This window comes from Narcine bancroftii, chromosome 8 (assembly GCF_036971445.1).
Source record: "Narcine bancroftii isolate sNarBan1 chromosome 8, sNarBan1.hap1, whole genome shotgun sequence".
NCBI lineage: Eukaryota > Metazoa > Chordata > Chondrichthyes > Torpediniformes > Narcinidae > Narcine > Narcine bancroftii.
In genome coordinates this window covers 49115144-49135689 of record NC_091476.1, presented here as the reverse complement: position 1 = coordinate 49135689, position 20546 = coordinate 49115144, and the positions used below count along the sequence as shown (strand labels likewise).

Below are 20546 nucleotides of genomic sequence, written 5' to 3'. Positions count from 1 at the left end.
ATAACCAACATGTTTGCCCCATTAAGCACCTTCTTCTCCACCTGGACAGTCTGCAGATTCTACTTTGGGCTCATCAGTCATCACAGAACTTCCAGAACTAGAGTAGAACAGAACTGGACTCCAAAGGACTATAGTACAAGACCCCTCTGCGATTCAATTTGCATAATGTATAATTCAGTGAAAAAGTGTGCTTGTTACATACAAGTGAAATTACAACCTGGAAAAATGGCATTATGTAACCCAATTTATTAACTGTTGTGTGTTCTTTCCTTTTTTATCCCGTTAATCTGGTGTGAATGCCTAAACTGTTTTAGCATTATTGTGTTTTCATTTGTTTTCTTAAAGGTAAGCATCCTTGCACTCAATGTCACATAAACTAAGAAGCTGAATGTTTACTTCAGGAAGGGAAAGTCAGAGGTATACAATCCAGTGATCACTGGGGGAATCAGAGGTGGAGAGGGTGAGCAAATTTAAGTTCTTGGGAGTCGCTATCTTGGAGGGCCTTTCCTGGACCAAACACACAAATGGCATCATGAAGAAAATGCATCAGTGCCTCTAATTCCTCAGGAACTTACGGTTTGGTATGACAGCAGAAAACTTAGTAAATTTCTATAGATGTATGGTGGAAAGTGTGCTGACTGACCGCATCATGGCCTGGTATGGGGACACCAATACCCCCGAGCATAAAGCCTCCCAAAGGTAGTGGACATGACCCAGACATCATAGGCAAAACCCTCCTCACTATCGAGAACATCTACAGAGAACACTGCCATTGGAGAACAATCATCAAGGACCTACACCACCCAGCTACTATCATGAAAGAGGTCTAGGGGCCACAAGACTTGCACCATCAGGTTCAGGAACAGCAGCTCCCCCTCCACCATCAGACTCCTCACAACAAACTCAATCAGGTACTCATTTAAGGACTTTTACTTGTGCACTTGGTTAATTTGTTTTTATTCTCTCTGTATTGCACAGTTTGTTTGCATTCATTACCCGTTTACAGTTCCTTATTTGTTTACAATGTATACACTGTATACAGTTTATTTTTGCACTACCAATAAGGGGTAATTCTGCCATGCCCACAGGAAAAAGAATCTCAGGGTGGTATGTGATGCCATGAATGCACTTCGACAATAAATCTGAAATCTGAAGCTATCTCCCATTATTTAATCCATGTCAATGATCCTGGCTGTCGAAACACAGGCCTGTTTTCCCAAGCATGTTTCTGTTTCCTGCCCAGACAGAAAAAACAAAGCTGTATAAATGGAAAGATCAGTCCGAAGTTAGAAAGTTATTTTCTCTTTTAATCTTGGCGACACCATGCTTTGTTTCTCATACACAAGTCAACAAAGTGGAATCTAAGTGAGAAAGAGATAAGAATAACAAATTTTATATGGAACTGATTAAAGCTCAATTGGCAATACTTTCTTATGGATTGAAGTGTTCATAAGAAGATAAAGCATAATTTAAAGGGAGGGATGGATATGTAGAGGTTAGTGCAGCATTGTTACAGCGTCAGTGATTGTGACCTGGGCCCAACTCCCACACTGTCTGTAAGGAGTTTGTATGTTCTCCCCATGTCTGTAGATTAAATTTTTTAATTGTTTAAATTTAAATTTAAACACACAGCACAGAAACAGTCTGTTTCAGCCCAAAAGTCCCTGCTGCCCAACTTACCCCTCATTAATCTACATTTTGAATGGTGGGAGGAAACAGGAGCCCCTGGAGTAAACCCATATAGGCACAGGGAGAATGTACAAACTCCTTACAGACAGCACAGGATTTGAACCCCCATCCGGTCTTGATTACTGGCGCTATAAAGGCATTGAGCTAACCACTATGCCAAACATACCACACTAATAGGGTGTAATTGGGTGTGTTATGAGCCCAGAGGATCCAAAAACCCAGCGGCAATAGAAATTTACCAAGACAAATGGTAACTTAAACAAAAGTTAATTTTAATGATCTTTAAACAGAAAATAGGATCAAACTTTAACATTATTACTAACAACCTAACTTAAACCCCTTCTAATTCTAAGCACTCATGTATATAATGTGTACATAAATTCAGAAAAGTTCTTTCATTCACAGTCCAATCTCACTTCTCACTCCTCCAAGTTCACTGGTATCAGGCAATTCTTATACTGTGCACACAGAATTCAACATTTATGAATCTTCAACAGGCTTTGGTGCTTGAAAGGTAAATGGTTACTGCTCTGAAAGGTTCTTGTTGGATTTGAGAGAGATTTGTTGCTCGTTGGACACCCACAACTGATTCTTTTCGATCAGCCACTTCAGTGTCTTGCCGAAGAACCTTGCCCCATCAGGGTTTTCCAGATGATAACCTCTTTCTTTCAAGTTACCACAGAGTTCCTTTCTGTTCCCCTTGTTTCAAGTGAAACATTATACAGCCAGCCATCTTCTCTTGTATGGACCACAAGGGCTTTGACCAGGCTGAACTAATGGGGCCTCAAAATGGGGTTTTCCACAAGTTTGCCAGCTTGTCGTGTTCCAGTCCCAGCTGCTGCTGAACTGTAGAACTGAATTATCTCTCTCTCTCTCTCTCTCTCTCACACACACACACACACACACACACACACACACACACACACACACACAGAAAAGCCACATGAGCCTCTTAGAAGAGCAAATTGCACTCAGACTGCAGCATTCAACCCAATCTTCTGAGTTCGTTCATTTGTTGCTTTCCAAAACAATAATCCATTACTCCACACCATGTCCAATTAACACCTACTTGTGAAGTCCTTATAGGCATTCCTCAAAGTTTTTGCAAAAGCACCCTGAGCCTGGACTGTCTGGCTTGAGCAGAGCTCTGGCATTTCAAATGAGATCTGTTTTGAAGTGTTTGTATGTGACCTACACTAAAAAAAACTGCCATAATTGATCTCCTTTAAAACATATCTTTTCACAATATAAAATATAATGGGCTGTTGGGCCAAAGGACCTGTTACTGTGCTTTATGTCTAAATTAAAAATCAGGAATAGGACCAGGAGTTGGCCATCTGGCTCATCAAGCCTACTCCCCCATTCAATGTGATCATGGCTGATCTGATGATAGGCTCATTTCAACCAACCCCCCTTTTCCCCATATCCCCTTAATTCCTTTTTCCAACCTTATCTTAAATATACTTACTGAGGTCATCTCCACTGCTTCAATTGGCAGTGAATTCCACAAATTCACCACCCTCTCGGAAAAGCAGTTACTCCTCATCTCTGTCTTAAATCTACTACCTTGAATCTTGAGTCAATGTCCCCTAGTTCTGGTCAATGCAAACAACTTACCTACCTCTATCTAATCTATGCCTTTCATAATTTTATATGTTTCTATAAGATCCCCTCTCATTCTTTTAAATTTCAGTGAGTACAATCCCAGATGATTCAATCTCTCCTCATAGGCAACCCCCTCATCCCTGGAAACAGATTTCAGATTTATTGTCATACATGACATTACATACAACTCTGAGATTCCTTTTCCTGTGGGAGTGGCAGGATTACCACTAATTCTAGTGCAAAAATTAACTAGACACAGCGTGAACATGTAAACAATCAAAAGAACTGTAAACAGATAACGAATGTAAATAAATTGACTGTACAATACAGGGAGAGCAAAGAAAATCAATAAAATGCACAAATAAGACTCCTGAAATGAGCCCATGATTGTGTTTATTGTTGAGTTGTCTGATGGTAGAGGGGTACCATCTGTTTCTGAAGGTGGTAGTGCGAGTCTTGAGGCACCTATACCTCTTTCCTGATAGCAGCAGCGAGAATAGAACATGTGCTGGGTGGTGAGGGTCTTTGATGAATCAACCTGGTGAACCTACTCTTCGCTGCCTCTCAAGTCAGTGCATTCTTCAAGTAAGGAGATCAGACTGCACACAGTACTCTAAATGCAGCCTCACAAGTACTTTATACAGTTGCAGCATTATCTCCCTGCTCTTAACTTCAATCCCTCTAGCAATGAAGGCCAACATTCCATTTGCCTTCTTGATAGCCTACTGCACCTGCAAATTAATCTTTTGTGATTCAAGCACAAGCACTCCCTAGTCTTTCTGCATGGCAGCATGTTACAATCGCTTGCTATTTAAATAATATTTTGATCTTCCATTTTTTCCTTCCAAAATGGATAGCCTCATATTTGCCAACATTGAATTTCATCTCACTTAACCCATCTCTCTGCAGACTCTCTGTATCCTCTGCACAATTTGCTTTACAACTCAATTTAGTGTCATCAGCAAATATTAGATATGCTACACTTTGTCCCCTTTTCCAGATCATTTATGTATACTCTAAACAGTTGTAGGCCCAACACCAACCCCTGTGACACCCTAATCATCACCGACTGCCAAATAGAAAAACACCCCTGCACCCCACTCTCTGCTTTCTGTTGGTTAACCAATCCTCTACCCAAGCTATACATCACCATAATTTCATGCATCCTTATTTTTTTGTACGTCTTTTATGCAGCACCTTATCAAACACCTTCTGAAAATCCAGGTAAACAACATCCATCTGCTCCCTTCTATTACCACACTCGTTATATCCTCAAAGAACCTTTAAGTTTGTCAAAAAATTCCCGCCTTTGCTGAATTTGTGCTGCATCTGCCTGATGGATCCATATCACTCCAGACACCTTGCTATTTATTCTTTGATACATTTAATGATAGTTCAACTACAGATGTTAAACAAATTGGCCAATAGTCTCCTGCCTTTTACCAAATGCCTTTTTTGAATGGTGACATGACATTCACCTTCTTCTAATCTGCCAGGACATGCCCAGATGCAGGGAATTTTGGTAAATAATCACCAAAGCACATCTATAACTTCTGCCATTTCTTTCAGTACTCCAGGATGCATTCCATCAGGATGAGGGGACTTGTCTATCTTTAAACCCTCATGTTTTCTGAGTGCATCCTCTTTATTAAACCCAGCTCCTCACCTCCCATCACATCCATGATATCTCTTTGGCATGCTTGACGAGTCTTCCACCGTGAATACTGACACAAATAGTAATTCAAAGCCCCAGCCATTTCCTTATTATAAAATATCAATTGACCCTTTTCATCTTCCAAGGGTCCAACCTTCACTTTAGCCACTCTTTAGTGCTTTATTTAATTATAAAAACTTTTATTTCTGTTTTTATATTTTGTGGTGGTCTGTTCTCATAGTCTACCTTCCATTTCTTTATTGCTTGCTTCATGGTTCTTTGTGGCTTCTTAAAGATTTCCCAATCTTCTGGTTTCTTACTGCCATTGGTGATTTTGATCTCCTTATCCAAGGTTGGCTGCTCCCACCCTTACTGTCCTTGCTTCTAATGGGAATATACTGGGATTTCACAGCTGAGATTTATGAAAAGCTTATGGGTCACGTCTCCAGAATGGAGGACCATCGCCTTCCCAAGATCGTGTTATATGGCGAGCTCTCCACTGGCCACCGTGACAGAGGTGCACCAAAGAAAAGGTACAAGGACTGCCTAAAGAAATCTCTTGGTGCCTGCCACATTGACCACCGCCAGTGGGCTGATAACGCCTCAAACCGTGCATCTTGGCGCCTCACAGTTTGGCGGGCAGCAACCTCCTTTGAAGAAGACCGCAGAGCCCACCTCACTGACAAAAGGCAAAGGAGGAAAAACCCAACACCCAACCCCAACCAACCAATTTTCCCTTGCAACCGCTGCAATCGTGTCTGCCTGTCCCGCATCGGACTTGTCAGCCACAAACGAGCCTGCAGCTGACGTGGACTTTTTACCCCCTCCATAAATCTTCGTCCGCGAAGCCAAGCCAAAGACTTGGAGGTATATTTGCCATATAGTCTGAAACATAATCCATGATATTTCAATCCATTATTTTGTAGTCAGAAAGCATTTCAACACAGAAACAAATTGTTCAGCTCAATAATTTTATATTTATCTTCCCAGCAATTCATATTCCAACTATGATGTCTTCACTGTCAATATACCTTGCATTTCCTGAGAAGACTGAAGCAGGCAAGGCTACCAGCCACTATTATATCAACCTATTACAGGAACACTATCAAGAGTGTCCTGGTTGGGAACATTACAGTGTGGTACAGTTGCTGTAGAGAAATGGACTGCAGGTCAATCCACAGGACGATAAGAGTGGCAAAGAGGATCACTGGGGTCCCCCTGCCCCCGCCATCACAATTGACGAGATCTACTGGGATTGTTGTCTAAAGAAGGCATGCAAAATCATTGAGGATCCCTTCCACTCTGCACACAGGATCTTTCAGATGCTTCTCTTAGGGAAGAGATACAGGAGTATTAGAGCCAGCATCACCAGGCTGAGGAACAGCTCTTTCTTCTGGACAGTGAGAATGCTGAACAACCAAAGGATCTACTCACACTAACCATCTGAGATTCTCATATTTATAAAACTGTGGCGGCCCGCAATGGCAGAGATCGGGCCGGCACATTGCGCGGCAGCAGATGCGAACAGAGATCGCTAAAGCAACTCCCAGGACAACGAAAATGGGAGTTGGTCACGCTGCCCAACAGTCTGGGGAAGAAGGGCATTCATATGCATGGACGTTCCCGCCACTATTGTAATTCATATGGCTGACTCAGTCAATCAGCAAAAACAGCGGGAACCTGAACAGTATAAAAACAACCTTTCCAGCCCTAATAAAGGAGTGAGCTTAACCTGCCACACTGTTAGCTACAAAATAATATTTATTTATTTGTAAATATGAATACTTGTCCTGCATATGTATTTTTTGTCTATATGTGTGCTACGTCTGGTTGTGCATTTGCATGTTTTGCATCGCGGACCAGAGAACGGTGTTTCATGGGGTTGTACTTGTGTGATCCGAAAACAATAAACTTGATGAGCTAATTTCAATGGGTATAGGTTCTATATTCCAGCCACAATGAGCCAGGGCTGTCACTTCTGCATCTGCTCTTCCAGAACATTTCATTATTACAATTCCATCAAGCTGTGCTTTGGTCAAAGAACAAATTTGTTCAATAGATCCTATAATCACTCATTTCTGGGATCAGCCTAGTCAAACTTTATTCATCTTCTCCTCTTCTATGTTCTTATGTTATCATCAGGAGCCTTAGAACTGTGCTTAATGCTCTATGTACTGTATTAAAAAAATACCTTAATCTCCTCACTTTTTGATCTGTCTTTCTGGCAATGAAATCAGTGTTTTGTCTGTTTTATTTTCTTATTTTGATCGCATTGTTCTTTTAATGAGCTGTGCATCAACACCCTAAGATGTTAAATATACAATTGATTAACATCCATAACTACACAAAGCCATATTTTCCAAAGAGAATGTGACCTTCCTGTTTTTCTTACCAAATTGTACTTTGGTGATTTTGCAAGTTTATTAATAATTTCCTTTGTTTTGTCACAATTTTCTGTTCTAACAACATTCTTCTAATTAGTGTCATATATAAATTTTGAAATTGTACTTCTGAGTCCCAAATCCAAATTGTGAATATCCAAAAATGAAAATGGGAATATCTTGGTCCCAATCATTAATTAACATGGAGCACTACTTATTTAGCAAATTTATGTAACTATTCTTGATCACTTTTCATTCTGACGCTCGTGCTTTAATTTCATACCATTTTGCTTTCATCAGGAATCAACTGAGCAGCACCCAGGATGGGAATGAGAACCTCAAGGCCATGCCTTGGAAATGCTATGGAAGCAATGAGAGGCCCAAACCATCTCACAAACTACTCACCTGTTTGAGCTATCAGCCACTTCCTCCCCATCCATGGAAGAATGGTGCCCACAGGGCCTTCATTAGCCATTTCAAAACTCACAAAACTGGAGTGGAACCAAGTCATCTTTGATCCCAAGATACAACTTGGGGCAGCACGGTTGGTGTAGTGGTTAGCATAACACCATTACAGCACCAGCGATTAGGACTGGGGTTCGAATCCTGCGCTGTCTATAAAGAGTTTGAACATTCTCCCTGTGTCTTTGTTGGTTTCCTCTAGGGGGCTCTCATTTCCTCCCACCATTTGAAACATGTCAGTGGATGTAGGTTAATTGGGAGTATTTGGGCAGTAAAGACTTGTGGCCAAAAGGGTTTGTTACTGTGCTATATATTAACCAAAAAATCTATGAAGGGTACTTTTGATCTGTTTGCATGTTTGTACATAATAGAGCTTGGAGTTTTATAATACGACAAAAACTAGGATCAATTAGTCACTCAAGCCTGCTCTGACACTGTTTGATCAGATAATAGCCTTCCCATTTAACTTTCCCTCCTTTGCTTATCAAGAATATAAGCATCTCTGCCTTAAAAATATTCAAATTTGTACTTCAATTGCCCTTTTGTGAAGAGATTATCAAGGACCCATGACCCACAAAGAGAAAATTTTAAAAATCCTATCTCCATCTAATGGTAATTCTTTATTTTTAATCAAGACTTTTTACTCTAGATTCTTTCACAAGAGGAAATGTTCCTGAACAGGCATGCCATAGGGACCCTTCAGGAACTTGTACATTTCAATTAAGTCTGCTCTCCAGTCTTCACTGCGGGTTCACATGCTTTTAAAGTTCTCCCATCCCCTCTGCTTGCCAAGTTACCTATCTTTATCCCCTTGGCTTCTACTTTAAAGCAGTGTGTCCAGATTTACATTCATCTGGGAAAAAACAATGGATTGCAGAGGATCTAGACAGGGAACTTAGAAAAACATAATCTAATTAAAATGCCTTTGTCAATGGAATTTATACTTCCACTGGCATTAGCCAACAGAAGTCTATGGTGGCTTTATAAATCTGTTTTAATATTGATTTTTTTTAAACTAATTCCAAAGGAATGCACTTTGGTGATCTGGAAAGGATTTTGATGACCTATTAATTTTTTTAATGTGAATTATAGTTTCTATTTTAAAATGTTTGCAACTTTGAAGCTGATTTGGCATTCACGATTAAATTAATAAATCCTGACATAAATTGTCCGAAAGTTTTGAGTTTACTGTAGTCTGATATGGATTAAGTGGTATCTGCTCGTTCTGAGAGGGAATCCTCACCAGTCTAGCCTGAATGTGTAAAAACAACATGATGTAAGTAGGGATAGATTTTTACATCAAGCTCATTGACAGGCTATTGAGCACTAATATGGCAAAATATGGATTTAGGATATTAGAGATCTACAAAAAGCTCAAAAGCACCATAAATTAAGGTATTGGTCTCTGTGTTTCATATTTACTTCCATGCAAGAAAGGCACAGAATACTTGAGGAATATGCCAATATAATCAAATTTTAGCCTTCAGCTCCTTTTTAACACTATCGTTTACAGTTTTGGACAATGGCTTTTGGAACTGGATATCGTCTCATGTCTATAGACTGGGGAGATCAAACTTATTTTAACCAATATAATAGGAATCAAATTGCTTTCCCAGCTGACTCAATTGATAGAGATCAGCTACCTCCAAAAAATCCACAAGGAGCCATAAGGATAGAGGTCCTCCAGGCAATGAAGAGAGTAAGAGGTCAAACCATGTTAGGAAGGCTTCTGAGCATCTTATATCCTTCCTCCTCCCTATGGGACCCCTGCAACTCTTGTATCTGTGCCACCATCTGAAGCAGTACAATACAGTTCCTCGCTTTTATCAATTCCCTGTGTTCCTTTCTGCTCCATTCCGGGGCAAGATTTTCTAAATGTACTTGGCTCTTGATAAAGATTTGCCCAGGACACCCCTGGGTCAGATGGCTTACAGAGGCACACCAAATGTGGCAAAGCAAGCTGGTGGTTGGAGATACACATCCAAACGGCACCTAAATGATGCAGAGCAGGAAATTCACGTCCAGCCATGAAATACAATGTTCTTATTGGCCCACAACAATCTCTCCTTATATGAGGAGCATATTTAAATAACATAATAACCTTGAATGTCATACATGGATGCTCTCTTTTACATTTATTCACCTCTTCGCTAAGAAATAAAAGTATATTTATTACTATCAAAAATCCAAATTACGACAAGGAATTTGTTTCATTTTCACATGCATCTTTATGGATGTCAGATCAACAAAGGGCAACACATTTTTCTTGTATCATCTGGAAATCAGCTTTTGTTAGCATGACTAAAGTGTGGTATTTCCTATTATTTTTATCTTTTCTACTGCAAACATGTACATGATGCACTCCATTGCTGAGACAAACAGGAGATGTTTCAGGGAACTTTCCCCTGTTGTTTTGTTCCAAAGATTTGTTTCTCAACAGAACTCATTTAATCACCTTTAAAGCTCTGCACTCTTGCACCAGTGATGTCCCAGGACATTTGCTCTGAAGAACTGAGATAAAAATTCAGTGCATCTTCTTGGTTTGGTATGTGCACAACATTGTCTGTAAATCTCAGAAACATACTAACTTCATATGCGCTAGATGGTGTGTCAAATCATTTATTTGCAGATTTTATAGACCAATGGGCTGAATCCCAAAATATCTGCAAGCCAAATATTTTTGCAAATCTTACACAATAAAATTGAATTTGATTCAATCTTACTTTAAAGAGAAATAAGAACATAAGAAATAGGAGCAGGAGTAGCCCATGTGGCCTGTCAAGCCTGGTTCTACTTAATAAGGACATTTTATGAAATCTCGCTTTCAATAAATGATGAACCTCACGTATCAAAATTGTAAGCACTGCCCACTGACTATGGTGCAGCGGGAGTTAAACAAGAAAATCTGCTGGGATCAAGTGCAATACACAAATGTGCTGGAGAAATTCCTGATGAAGGACTCAGGCCCAGAATAATGGTTACCTTTAACTTCCAATCGACGTGTGTGACCTGCTGGGTTTCTCCAGCACATTTGTTTTTGGTACAATGGAGTTGGCCTGACTCTAGTTAGCATATGGACGTCAAATGGGTTCAATAAAGTAAGTTCATTTTTAGTTCATGTCTCTCATCTAGATGACAAATTATGATGAAACTTTCCAAATTTATGATGTTATCATTAATTCAAAAGATATTTTGGACTCTAATTGCACTGAGAGTCAATCCATTTCAACATTTAGACTTGATGAAACTGGGAATATTTATCTGCAGTGCAAAAATAAATGTAATGCAAGCTGCAGTGAATGGGTTGGACAAAAGAACTTCACCCCCTTGTCAGGCATTAATGGGAGTAATTCCAATTGCCAAATAGAATTCAACATGGAAAAGAGTTAATTTTCTTGCATTGTATTTCCTTTGCCTTTCTCACAAATTCACCAAAACAAATCAAACTCTCCTCTAATTAAAAAAAATTGTTTGATATCCACATAATAATTTGAACTCTGATCAAAAGAAATATTCACATTCCAACATGTCAAAACTATGTGGTCATATCTACAGAGAAACCTTCTCTTGGAGCACTCATCACAACGTAGTACTGGGAAACTGAAACTCACTGCTGAAAATTTAAGATCTGGACACTAGATCTTGAACATTTCCAAAATGAGATAGATGTTTGTTTGTTCAAGATACTTTGGGAGCCTGAGGTTCAGATCATCAATGGTCTAAGTTCTTGGTGTTATTAAGTTGACAGGCCAAATGGCTTATTCCTGCTCCTATTCAGATTGGGAAACTGAAAAGGTTCACTTAATCAGGTATGCAATTAAAAATAAACAGCTTTTGAAGTATGGCAGATAAATAATGGCAAAGGGAATATAATTTTGAACAACTCACCACATGCAAAATCTTATTTTCAGTTTCATAAACTGTTGAATCCTAGAGGGGTAGAGGAAAGAGAACAATTAGTTATCTTATTGCTTCAGGCTAAACATACCTGCCCATCTCAGCCCTTCAGTGACTTTGTCTGTCGGTCCAAAAATTCTCAGATCATTATTTTAATGTAGCTATTAACCTATTTTAAAAATGACTTATTTTATTCTGGAAAAAAAGGAAAGAGAAGTGAGCAGCCTGCGATTCATCACTGAACAGATGACAAATCATGTCAATCCACAGAGTGAAGCCCATTAGATATTAATTTGGGAAGATAATAGAGGAGAGATATATCCTCAGTCACTAATGCTAATAAAACAATATAAAAGCAGCAGCACATTAAAGGTCATCTCCGAAATGCACTTAACATCGACGTTGACCCAAGCACATGTACAGTGTTGGTGGACCCTGATTATAAACTGCAGGAGGAGTGCTTGCTCACCTGGTTATCACCCTTCTATTTGATGAAGGTTTTTTTCTGCTTTGCATGAAGACTATGTGTTATATTTGCTGTAAGATCTAATCTAATGTGAACTAAGTGTTGAGTAGAATGGTTGAAATCTTTAACTTGAAATTCTGTGACTAGCAGTAGTTATTTTTCTGCTTGTGAACAAGAAACATTTTATTGTTCTGTGGTGGCTACGGAGTTTCTCAACTACAGTATTTGTTTTCAGTCCAAAGATAATTTGGACTTCATTCTTAGTTACTGTATTCTTTATAATGACAATGAGTTTATTGTCATACGCAAACCAAAATTCTTATTGGTGTAGCAGTACCACTAATACAAGCAGTAAAAAAAAACTACAAAAGCAATTAAAAATACCCAACTACAACTTAATTCTTTAAGTTTATTTAATAAAACTAAAAAGACAATAAATTTAAATAAAAAAAAACATAATAAATATTCACAGTTATCCCAGTTCAAAAAAAATTACTTAGCAATAGTGCAGACAGTCTGAAATTTGGGTAACAAGGGGAGTGTAAGAAGAGTCTGATAGCTGTTGGAAAGAAACTGTTCTTGATCCAACAGGTGCTGGACTTCAGGCTTTCTGCTCAAAGGTAGCAGCAAGAAGAGGTTGTAACCTTGGTGATGAGGCTGCTTTCTTGAGACAGCATCTCACATAGATGTGTTCAGTGGATGGGAGGTGGGAGCTTGTGATGTATATTTATGACCTTCTAGAGATTTTGACATTTCTGGGCTGTTGAATCCCCATATGGTGCTATGATGCAACCTGTCAATATATCTGAAGAAGTTTGAGAGAGTATTTAATGACAAGCCAAATCTCCTCAGAAAGTGGTAATATGGGCCAATCCATAAGATGGATCATTTGCTTTGATACCAATATCTAACAGCAAGTATAATTAACTAAGCACATTGCACAGTTCCATCAAATTTTATACATTTTCAATTAATCAAAATAAGACTAGTGCCATATCAAGAAGTACTTTTTTTTGAATATTTATTTTTAAACATACATGCATTCAAATATTTTTCAGGATACAAATATAATAACATGTTAAGCGTCAGATACATGATGATAATTCCCCAGAACACCCCCATCCCAAGGAAAAAAAAAGTACAAAATAAAGTGTTAGAATAAAAAGAAAAAGAAAGAGAGAAAGAGAAAAGTAAAAATAAAAAGAGAAATAAAAAGAAATGGACCGCTGAAAATGTCAAAATCCATCTAATCTAAAATTCATAATAATTTCATCATTAATCGGTATTCACGCAGGTCTTTGAGGTTAAGAAGAACATTTAGAAATCTAAAAAATTAAAAATTCAGTCCTCTTTATTGTAGATACGGGTGCCAAATTTTTTTTCCTTAAATTATACGTAATTTTCTCAAGGGGAACACAACTGTACATTTCTGTATTCCATCGTTCCAAACTTGAGTGTAAATCAGATTTCTAAGCAACTGCAATACACTTTCTGGCCACTGCTAATGCAATTTTAACAAATTCTATCTTGCATTTAGTTTGTTTTAAGTTAGGTCTTATCCCTACATCATTACCAATAAAAACAATTCTGGATTTAGTGGAAATTGGACTCCTGTAATTTGTTCTAAAAAAATCCCTAATTCCAACCAAAAGAGTCTTACTTTATCACAAGACCATGTTGAATGTAAAAACGTTCCCACCTCTTTGCCATATCTAAAACACTGATCTGATAACTCTGACCTTGAAGTATATTTGAAGTTGATAAGTTGTCACATGGAAGATCACTGCAAATGGGATGATGATACTATGTTGACACAGGATAATGCATTAGAATTGATCAAGGATTGGTTCACTGATACAACATGGAGAATAGATCATGGTAATTAGCACATTGTACTGAGGCTAAAAGAGTAAACATGCAAATATTCATTGTGAAGAGGACACAAAAATTGCAAAAATAGTTTGAACAGGGTAAAAAGTGGAAAGAAAATGGAAAAGTGGAGTAAATGAAATGAGGTTCTCACGTTGGTAGGAAGAATAGAAAAGCAGAATGTCATCCATAGGATTTGAGATTAATGAGTACCAGTGCCAATGAAATCTTGTAAAATTGAGCAAATGAGCACAGAAAGCTACTAAAAAGCAAGAAAGATGTTGGCTATAGTCGTAAGAAGGGAAGAATTGCAAAGGTGAGGAATCTTTGCAAGAACATTTCTAGACATCTTGAGGCAATATCTCGAATACTCCACAGAGTTTTAGTTTCCTTATTAAAGCAACCATACGTGCTTCAGAGAAAATAGGGAGGAGGTTCGCTGAATTGACTCTAGAGATATGAAAGGTTTATTGTGTAAGCATTTTGAGCTGATAGTTTCTGACATTCAGAAGAATAAGAGGTGATTTGATTGAAACATATTCTAGGAGTATATGTCTCAAGGAACTAGAGTACAAAATCTATCTGGTATCTATCTAGAAGGGACGTCCATTTATATCTGAAATAAGGAAGAATTTCACCACTAGAAAAGTTGGGAATCTTTGGAATTCCTTCTTTTGGTGAGCTGTAGAGGCTAAATCATTAAATGTTTACAAAGCAAAGCTGTTTTCAGAAGTTTGGCAATCAGGTGTATTGGACCAAGGAGAAGAGTAAAATTGAGGCCAAGACCAGAACAACCATAATCTTATCCAGCACCAATAGAAAATGTAAATGACTCAACTGATTGTTTCTGCTCATATTGAAGCTTTTGTCAAAACAGTCGGAAGAGTGGATCAAGAAGGCCAGGTAAAATTGACTGGCTTTGATATCAGGATAATTTCATTTTGGATGATAACAAGAACCCTTGTAAAATTGCAATCAATGGTGATCAAGGGGAAACCTCTCCAATGATTGAAGCTTTATCCAGCAGAGAAGGAAGTGGCCATATTGGGGAAAGGTCAACCTGCTTAAAAATAGAGCAGCAATGCAGTTATTAATTTTAGAAACCAAAACCTGATAAGTGCCATCTTTATGAATATTTTATTTAAAGTTTTCCAAGGTACATATAGAACATTATTACATACATCATATAAATTGTATTTTTTTCAAATTACAGGGTCTCACATGATTCCCCAAATCTCACCTCCCCCCCCCCCAATATAAAAAAAGGAAAGGGTATTTGAGCACATCTTTGTTAATTAGTCCATGTCTTGACCTTCAGGAATTCAATGCTATTAATCTAACTATATTATTTAAACCTTTTTGGGGAAATTAATTATATCCTAAAACTAGTATGATTCAAGTAATGTTGCAATATTTTTAATAAATACATTATATTTCTTTCTAAGATTGTGTTATCTTTTCCAGGGGGAAAAACTTTGTATTTCCACATTCCAGTGAGTAATAATTAGGGGGAGTCGGACTTCCATGTAACACCGATACATGTCCTCGCTACTGCTAGTGCCGTCCTCATCAACAGTATTTGATATTTTGATAGTTTTGTGTCAATAACCATCAGATTGCTCAATAAATACAGTTCTGGTTCCAATGGAAAATCCACTTTTATTATTTTTGTCAAAATTTCTGCTGTTATACCAAAAGAATCTTACTTTTACACATAGCCAGGTTGAATGTATAAATGCTTCAACCTCTATACCACACCAAAGACACGAGTCCAGAATTTCAGATTTTAAACCATGTAATTTTTGCAGTGTGTGTAAGGTATAATTGGTGCATAAAATTGTATTGTATCAATCTATATTTGATATTACTAAATGATGTCATATCATTGGAGCACAATTTTGACCAATATTGTTCTTGAATCCTTTTCCCCAAGTCGATCTCCCACCTTTCCCTCGATTTGTGCAAGCCCGGTTTCAGGCAATTGCTCTGTACTTGGAAATACATCTTAGATATAAATTTACTTGTGATCCCCTTTCAAAGAATCTCCACATCACTACACATTGGTAGGGTCATGGCTGATTGTGAACTATCTCTTAAAAAAGATCTTAATTGAAGATAGAAGAAGAAAGTTCTATTTGACAAATCATAACTATTTTCTACCTGTTCAAGTGTCATAAATTGTCCTTGTTCCTAACAATCCTCAATACACTTGATCCTTTTATGGTGCCAAGTGACAAGTCCCATCCTTGTCAGCAAAACCCATAGCCATGAATGAATAAAACCAAAGACACAGCTAGAAAACCTGATACAGGTCATCAAGTAATCACATAATGAATGATACAGCAAAGGAGTTATTTCAGCTCATGGTGCATATGCTAGCTCTTCCTAGAGTAGTCCAATCGATCCTTCCCCTCCAAGTATTTATTTCTCCACATTCTTTCCTCTACATTATTATTGAATCGGCTTCCATTACTCTTTCAGGTAATGTGCCAGATCAGAGTAATTTTCTGTCAGCTTTTTAATGAATGACCTTCAATCTCTGTCTCCTGATTACCAAGTCTTGTGGAAACCCATTTTCCTTATCTATGCCAGCAGAACACCCTGTTTGATTTTCTGCCCAGGCACATTATGAAGGGTCAATAATCCAGCTCTTTCACTATCAATGCATTTGATCATTCTATTTTGTTGCTTTTAAAGCAGATGGAAATCTGCAATAAATAATTGATATCGGTAATCTACTGCGACTTTCTATTCGGGAGAAGTATCTAGAAACTGAACAAATCCAACACAATAAATTAACCCCTCTGGACAAGCAACATACACACAGCACCATTTTTGGTCAGTTTCTCGCTGGCTGGGCACGTTTTAATTTTTTTTTTAAATCACAAATAAATACTTGGCCACTTTAAGAAAAACTTCAACTCAAAAGGATAAAAATTAACACATTAACGACAACTTTGTCAAACCAAAACAAAAAACCTTTTGCTGCCTTATTTTATTCCACTGAGTGCAAGCAAGATGTTGTATTACTCAGGATTCAAGATGACAAATGCAATGGTGCTGCTTGAGTAACACAAAGTGTCATGGAAAGCATCACTATTACCCTTCATTCTAGGATAAGTGCATTTTTAACCTTATAGTGCTGAAGTAAACAATGAAATGGAATTACATCTGTGGGCAGAACATAAACAAAACCAAACATAAACAAAGATCTCCAGTGTTTCCAACTTCTGAGGATAAATATTGACTATGTTATTCACATATGCCTGTTGACATAACTGGACTAGTGCAGTAAATTATGCATGCTTGAAAATACCAACCTTCAGATTCGTAGACAGCTTCTTTCCTTAAATGGATAATAAAGTTGCATGGTTTAACTGTATTTTTTGGTACCCTGCACACTTGACTGAGAACAACACTACACTACCCTCTGCACTTTTGTTATATTATTACACTACCTGCAGCACTTAAGTATGGATTGACATGTCTAGATAGTGTGCAAAACCAAGCTTTTCACTGTATCTCACAACAGTTGATTTCAATTGATTTCATTTCAATTGTGCAAAACTAATAGCAGGTTGGATACTGCTGGACTCGGCTCAGTGCCATGACTTATCCCATTTGAGCACACCTGAAGCAGTTAAGGAGAGTAGTGGGTTAGTTAAGGAGAGTAATGGGTTGTCTGAAGTAAAAAGGCGCTGAGTCAGCAGACAGGAGGGAAGTTGAAAACTTGGTTGAATGGCGCACCAACAACAACCTCACACACAACGTCACCAAAACCAAGGAGATGATTGTTGACTTTAGGAAGGGAAAACCAGAGTCAGACGATTCAGTGATCATTGGGGGATCAGAGGTGGAGAGAGTGAGCAAATTTATTTTCGTGGAAGTCACTATCTCGCACGATCTTTCCTTGGCCCAACACAGTAACGGCATCGTGAAGAAAGCACGTCGGCGCATCTACTTCCTCAGGAGTTTGTGGTGGCTTTGCATGACATCAGAAACCCTGGTAAATTTCTACAGATGTGTGGTAGAAAGTGTGCTGACCGGCTGCATTACAGTCTGGTACGGGGACACCAAAATGCCTGAGTGTCAAGCCCTCACAAAGGTGGTGGACACAGCCCAGCACATCATTGGAAAAACCCTCCCCACCACTGAGAACATCTACAGGGAACCCTGCCGTCGGAGAGCAGCAACAATCATCAAGGATGCACACCACCCAACATGCCTTGTTCTCGCTGCTGCCATCTGGAAATAGATAGAGGTGCTACATGATTCACACCTCCAGGTTCAGGAACAGCTGCTACCCTTCCACCATCAGACTCCTCAATTAGGGACTCATTTAAGGATTCTTACTTGTGTACTTTATTTATTTTCCTCTTTGTGTATTGCACAGTTTGTTTATATTTTGTTATTTGTTTACAGTTCTTTATTGATTTACATGTATACGTTTTTTTACAGTCTTTTTTGCACTACCAATAAGTGGTAATTCTGCCTCACCCACAGGAAAAAGGAATCTCAGGGTTGTATGCAATGTAATGTACGTACTCTGACAATAAATCGGAAATCGGAAATCTTAGAGCTGAACAGCCATCTCTCTTTATCCAGTAAATGTCCCCCGAGATTAAGTAAGAGATCAGTGGTGAGCCAGTCTCCTATAAGAATGGCTGTGGATTTAACCCCAATGTGGCAGGACAAAGGTGGGGAGAGATCCTCACTTCTGTCAATGCTGTCAACAGTTAAACAAGGAAGTCTCCAGACACAGTGATTATAGACACTGGAGAAACTCAGCAGGTCCCACAATATCCATCGGAGGCAAAGATATATAGCCAACACTTTGGGCCTGAGCCCTTAGTCAACACTAAAGGCTTTATATCTTGAAATACATTATAAAATTACAATAATTAACATTGTTTTAAAATTAATAAAATAAATATGTAAAGTGAACAAGTCAGTTGACCTGCTTCCTCATAGATGCAGGTGAGAATTCACTGATGATACCACAGATTGGGCTGAATATCTTCACAGATTGTCAAACAATTTAGTCAAGGAGTCAACAATAAAACGTGCCATTGTATTTATTTATGTCAGCATCTGAGCATGTCCTGGACTTGAAACTTGTTTTTTGTAGATCAGGGATTTACTTATAAGGGACCCACTCCTTGCCAACGATTCAACTGTGGAACCATTGGCCATCGACAACACTATCAGGTATAGTTTCTTGAATATGTTTTCAGACACAATCCTTAAACTACTTTTTTGGAAAAGGGGGATGGAGCCTGCAATGTCATTATAATCTCGAGAGAAATGATTTTTGCAATGACAAATCGGACCAGGTACTGGATATAAAATTTAACACAATATGTCAAGCTCCTTCAGAGAAGTGCAAGAATTATCAAAAGCTAATTACAGAAATAGTCTGGTATCCAGAATTCAAGGAAATACTAAAAAAAGGAAAATATTTTTTAAATTAATTAATACGCATAAAATAATAAGTAAAAAATACACAAGTTTTAAATTGTAAAAGTAAATGTTCTCTGATGTTACACATAAAACTTTGGTGAAGATGGGAGCAAGTTTTCAGCCAGCAGAGTGCCTTGGTCGTACTGTGCTCATATCAGCTGTTTGAATAAACTTATGTGAAAGAGTGGGGAGCTGGCTGATGGAAGACCTCAGTTTTCTTCAGGCTGACTTCCAGGCCAAACATTTTGGTCCTCCATCAGCCAGCTCCCCACCATGACTACCAGCCCCCACACAAAACTCAAAACGGTCAACCAGTTTACCTATCTCGGCTGCACCATTTCATCGGATGCAAGGATCGACAACGAGATAGACAACAGACTCGCCAAGGCAAATAGTGCCTAGAGTCTGGAAAAACAACCAACTGAAAAACCTCACAAAGATTAGCGTATACAGAGCTGTTGTCATACCCACACTCCTGTTCGGCTCCGAATCATGGGTCCTCTACTGGCAACACCTACGGCTCCTAGAACGCTTCCACCAGCGTTGTCTCCGCTCCATCCTCAACATTCATTGGAGCGACTTCATCCCTAACATCAAAGTACTCGAGATGGCAGAGGCCGACAGCATCGAATCCACGCTGCTGAATGGAGGACCATCGCCTTCCCAAGATCGTGTTATATGGCGATCTCTCCACTGGCCACCGTGACAGAGGTGCACCAAAGAAGAGGTACCACCGCCAGTGGGCTGATATCACCTCAAACCGTGCATCTTGGCGCCTCACAGTTCGGCGGGCAGCAACCTCCTTTGAAGAAGACCGCAGAGCCCACCTCACTGACAAAAGACAAAGGAGGAAAAACCCAACACCCAACCCCAACCAACCAATTTTCCCCTGCAACTGCTGCAACTGTGTCTGCCTGTCCCGCATCGGACTTGTCAGCCACAAACGAGCCTGCAGCTGACGTGGACATTTACCCCTCCATAAATCTTCGTCTGCGAAGCCAAGCCAAAGAAAGAAGAAAGAAAATGTGAAAGAGCAATTGCATTGCATTGCTGGTCGATCCCA

The 20546-nt window shown here is 38.8% G+C and overlaps 1 protein-coding gene across 1 annotated transcript in view; it reads right to left on the bottom strand.

Annotated features, from left to right (window-relative positions):
• LOC138740666 (connector enhancer of kinase suppressor of ras 2) overlaps window positions 1–20546 on the bottom strand; it is a 763661-nt gene that overhangs the window by 461015 nt on the left and 282100 nt on the right. The window contains exon 5 of the mRNA XM_069893653.1: window positions 11680–11721. Within this exon, the coding sequence (XP_069749754.1) occupies window positions 11680–11721 (42 nt within the window). The remainder of the gene's footprint in view (window positions 1–11679; window positions 11722–20546) is intronic.